The sequence below is a fragment of the Cucurbita pepo genome, chromosome 10, assembly GCF_057944985.1.
Source record: "Cucurbita pepo subsp. pepo isolate OVF chromosome 10, ASM5794498v1, whole genome shotgun sequence".
Classification (NCBI taxonomy): Eukaryota; Viridiplantae; Streptophyta; class Magnoliopsida; order Cucurbitales; family Cucurbitaceae; genus Cucurbita; species Cucurbita pepo.
The window spans coordinates 18,398,490-18,403,209 of NC_141807.1; the positions used below are offsets into that span (position 1 = coordinate 18,398,490).

Below are 4,720 nucleotides of genomic sequence, written 5' to 3' on the forward strand. Positions count from 1 at the left end.
ATCTCTAAAAAAAACACAAAATAAGGTTGTATTGATTTGTTTAGTTTCTTAGTCAATTCAATCTTGACCTGGTTTTAATTTAAAGTTTAATTCAAGCTGGCGTTTTTAGGTATGAATTTTATATTCCCAACTAGATCTTAATGTCGTTTTTCAATCATATTATTATATAGTTTTCCATTTTGATTTATTGATCTAAGTTCTCAAATTTATCTATAAATAGCCCTTCTCATTTTAATTTTAAAGCACACCCACCAAGAGTGAAAACTTGCTAAGAAACGAGAAAAAGGAGAAAATGGTGCTCCCGAGGTACGTGGCTTTCAAATCCAAGGCAGATGACTTGTATTTGAAGTACGTAAAAGAAGATGTTCAAATTCATGGATACATCAAGTATGATGCACATAATGTGATGACCCCTCACACAAAGTATGAAGTGGAGCCTGCTAAAGTTGGCAAAGGCTACGTGAATATCAGGTGTTGTTACAACAACAAATATTGGGTTTGTCCTTCGATCAACACTCGATATGTGGTTGCAGTAGCTGATGAACCAAATGAGGATCAATCCAACTGGGCGTGTACGTTGTTTGAACCCATCTTTGATCCAGATCATCAAGCCTATAGAATTAAGCATGTCTACCTTGGCTACAATACATGTAGTTGGAGAGATGGCTTAACTCGGGACAAGTGCTTATATATGGGGTATTCAACTCCAGACGCCAACCTCTGCGATCTTCATGTTGCTATAGATTGGGAATCATTCTATGTTTTACCCAAATATGTTGCATTTAAAGGTGACAATGGAAGTTACCTTCAAGCATGCTGGGTTGAAGGCTTTCCATATCTCCAATTTTCTTCTAATGATATTGGAGACCCAACGGTGGGAAATGAAGTTTCAACAACAAATGATGGAAATGTTCGCATTAAGTCAAACCACTTTGAAAAATTCTGGAGACGGAGTCCAAATTGGATTTGGGCAGATTCACATGACACCACTGCAAATGACAAAGATACATTATTTTGGCCCGTGAAAGTTGATAACAACATTGTGGCGCTTCGTAATTTAGGTAACAATCATTTTTGCAAGAGGCTCACAACGGAGGGTAAGACAAGTTGTCTTAATGCTGGTGTCCCCACCATCACCAAGGAAGCACGTCTGGAGATACAAGAGTTGGTTCTTTCGAGAAGCATCTATAATGTCATATTTCATCTTTTGGATGCACGAATTTATGGTCAACATGTCATCACCATGGCCAATGGAGATGCTAGTAATAGTTCCAATAAAGAAAACACTATAGATATCAAGCTCCGTTACACGATTTCTGAGAGTAATACATGGTCTTCCACTGTTTCTGCTAAACTCGGTGTAAAGACAACAATTCAAACAGGTATTCCACTGATTGCAGAGGGAAAAATTGAAATGTCTGCTGAGTTTTCTGGTGGATATACATGGGGAGAAACTCAATCAAAATCATCTGAGATAGAGACCGTATACAAAGTAACTGTGCCACCCATGTCTAGGGTGAGAGTGAGTCTACTCGCAACAAAAGGTCATTGCGATGTCCCATATTCGTATACTCAACGTGACACTCTTATGAATGGAGACCAAGTGACTAATTATTACGATGATGGAATTTATACGGCCGTCAATTGCTACAACTTCAAGTATGAGACAAAGCAAGAGCCACTCTAAGGTGTTTGTTTGCATTGTTATAAGTATTTGGGTTGAGGCCAATCATTCTCTCTTGGTTATAACTCTAGGAGATTGACTTTAAATAAGGTTATCAACCATCACAAATAAGGTTGGTGGAACCCAAATATGATCTTTTATCGTTTATATGTTCTATCCGTTATCATGATGGTGACCATAAATTATTGTCTTTTTTTTCATTGCAATATATTCCGCTCAGCCTTATCATCTAAGTGTACAAATATTTAAAACTTTAAATATTTCATAAATAATTTGCTAAAAATCAAACGTTACAAAAATCCTTAATATGTGACAAAAATTATTTATCTGCATTCTAAATACTCAATTTCTTTCATAGTGGATAAATAATCACCAAAAATGTGTCCATGACATATGGGACAAACTTGGTTGACAATCATTTGTCTATTGACCCTAATTTTCAAAAGAGTGGTTATGCATTAATGGAGGAAATTGAAGTTGGCAAAATTTTGGATGTTATTCAAACTACTGCAAACATTGAATACCATTATAAAAGAAAACATAAAAAGACTCCAAAATGTAAAAGCACGGTTTCACGCGATTCGATGGTTTAAAAAGATGGACAAATTTTTTCAGAGAATTTAAAACATAATTTAGAATATATTTATATTATATCAAAATATAAATGGTAGTGGAAACAAACACAAAACAAGGAATGGACACAAAATATTTAAAACAAAAGAGTGTGGAGGATGACGGATAAAGCTTGTCTGTGACATGTTCTCCAGAGTCAGCTCCCGACTTCGACCAGCTCTTTATTTACCTAAAAAATATGGGAAACATGGAGTAAGTACAAAGATACAGTAAGTAGCCTACTTGTATGCTCTTAATTATGTTATGTATATGCTAGGGTACCACACTCTTTCTTTTCTTGTTCTGATTTTTGTTGTAAGTACTTAGACTCTTTAGTTTTGTTCTTAACTTGTGAGTTCTTATCATGATCTATCCTAATGTAACGACCCAGGAAAGAAAGAAAAAATATATATATATAATAAAAAATAACTAAAAAATAAAATAAATAAATAAATAAATAAATAAAAACTCAGTCGCCGGAAAACCCTCGAGTTTTTCTGCGACCGCCGAGTTTCTCGGAACCCACGTGAAACGATGGCCACAGCACGCCCAGCCCTCAGCCCACGAAACCCAGCATCTTCAGAACACCTGCAAAGGGAGAAAAGATAGACAATTTCGAGAGAGAGAGAGAGATTTCGAACAAACGTCGGCGAGTGTCCAGTTTCTCCGACGAGCCCTCAAACCGACACCAAACGACCTGTTACCACCATGAGAAGGATCCCTAACGAAAGCACAATAACTCAGGGTACGTTTTGTGTTATTTCGTAAGCGCCGTCGTCGGTAACCGAGGTCGGAAAATTAGGTTTTCCTAATCGTTCATAGATCCGTGGTTTTAGGAACCTTTAGGCCGCAAGACTTCCAGAAAAGAAAGAAGGACGACGAATAAAGAGGAAGAGGAAGAGAGAGGACCGAAATCGGCAACGAAAACGCCGTGGGAAGGAGAGAGAGAAAGCTCGCCAGAAAATCGGCCGAAGTCGGGTAAGGAAGACGAGACCCACGGATCCGGGTCAACCCGAACCCAGAACCTGAGAGGGTCAGCCCATTCTTTCCTCGGCCTCTGCCTTCGGCCCAGCCCAACTACAGCGGCCCAAACCTCAAACCAGCCCAGAAGCTACGGTTCAGTTGAACCAACCCAGACTAGACCCACGGTCCAATTGAGCCGGCCTTCAAATCAAACCCTTGCGGCCTAGCCCAGTAAGCCAAGGCCCAACGATTAGTCTTGGCCCAGTAGCCTTCCACAGCCCGCGACCCGAACCGGACTGCGACCCGCGCTTCGACCCGACACTACCGCTCAACATGGCTCTCTCTGCTGCCGCCACGTGTCACACAGCGGCGCAGGCAATCCCTCGGCTCGGCTCGGCTCGGCGCAAACGACTTGGGCTCCCTCCGGTGACGCTCCGGCAACTACAGCGGCTGTTCGGCTCGGCTCACCTGTTTTCAGCCTGGTTTCCACTGTTTCGACCCTCACGGATCTGTTTTCGGCCCCGATTAAGGTATCCGAGGCCGTTTTAGAGCCGTATTTCACATTTATTAAATATTAGGTAAATTAATTGTGAAATACTAACGAAAAGTGGTGAACGGTGTGATAGGAAACAAACCCCAGCGACGTAGGAAGCAGCTCTCACGGAAGCAGAAAAGAACCCGTGCTGGCTGAAGGCAATGCAGGAGGAGATGACATCCATCACCGAGAACCATACGTGGAGTCTGGAGGATATGCCGCTGGGACACCGAGCCATAGGGCTCAAATGGGTCTTCAAACTGAAGCGCAACGAAAAAGGAGAAGTTGTGAAGCACAAGGCCTGTCTGGTGGCGAAGGGCTACGTCTAGAAGCAAGGAGTGGACTTCGAAGAGGTATTTGCGCCAGTGGCAAGGTTAGAATCCGTTCATTTCTTGCTGAAAATTGCGGCACATTACTCTTGGGAGGTTCACCATATGGACGTAAAGTCTGCTTTCCTTAACGGAGAGCTGAAGGAGACCGTCTATGTCCGACAACCACCTGGCTTCCTGGACAACGACAACCCCAATAAGGTACTACGCCTGCACAAGACACTCTACGGGATTCAACAAGCCCCACGAGCCTGGAACGTGAAGCTCGAGAGTACCCTACTGTCACTGAAATTCAAACGTTGTGCCTCTGAGCATGGCATGTACACGCACGGCCATGGCAAGAAACGACTGATCGTCGAAGTGTACGTCGACGACCTCATAATCACTGGAGGCGACGTGGAAGTCCTCAGAAGGTTCAAGAAGGAGATGTCAAAAAAATTTGGGATGAGCGATCTCGGCGTGCTCAGCTACTACCTCGGCATCGAAGTGCAACAAAATTCTACCAGCATCTCCATCTGCCAAAGTGCATACGCGAAGAAGCTGCTGGACACAACTGGGCTTGTGGACAGTAATCCTACAAGGATGCCAATGGAGGCC

The 4,720-nt window shown here is 42.3% G+C and overlaps 1 protein-coding gene across 1 annotated transcript; it reads left to right on the forward strand.

The window, feature by feature from the left end:
• The first annotated feature begins 292 nt into the window (after positions 1-292).
• On the forward strand, positions 293-1,687 carry LOC111803769 (uncharacterized). Its single transcript, XM_023688307.2, has one exon. The coding sequence runs from the start codon at positions 293-295 to the stop codon at positions 1,685-1,687; it is 1,395 nt and encodes a 464-aa protein (XP_023544075.1).
• Positions 1,688-4,720: the final 3,033 nt, after the last annotated feature.

Excerpts from the sequence above, each read along its gene's own strand:
- LOC111803769 (XM_023688307.2), top strand. The coding sequence starts at position 293 with ATGGTGCTCCCGAGGTACGTGGCTTTCAAATCCAAGGCAGATGACTTG.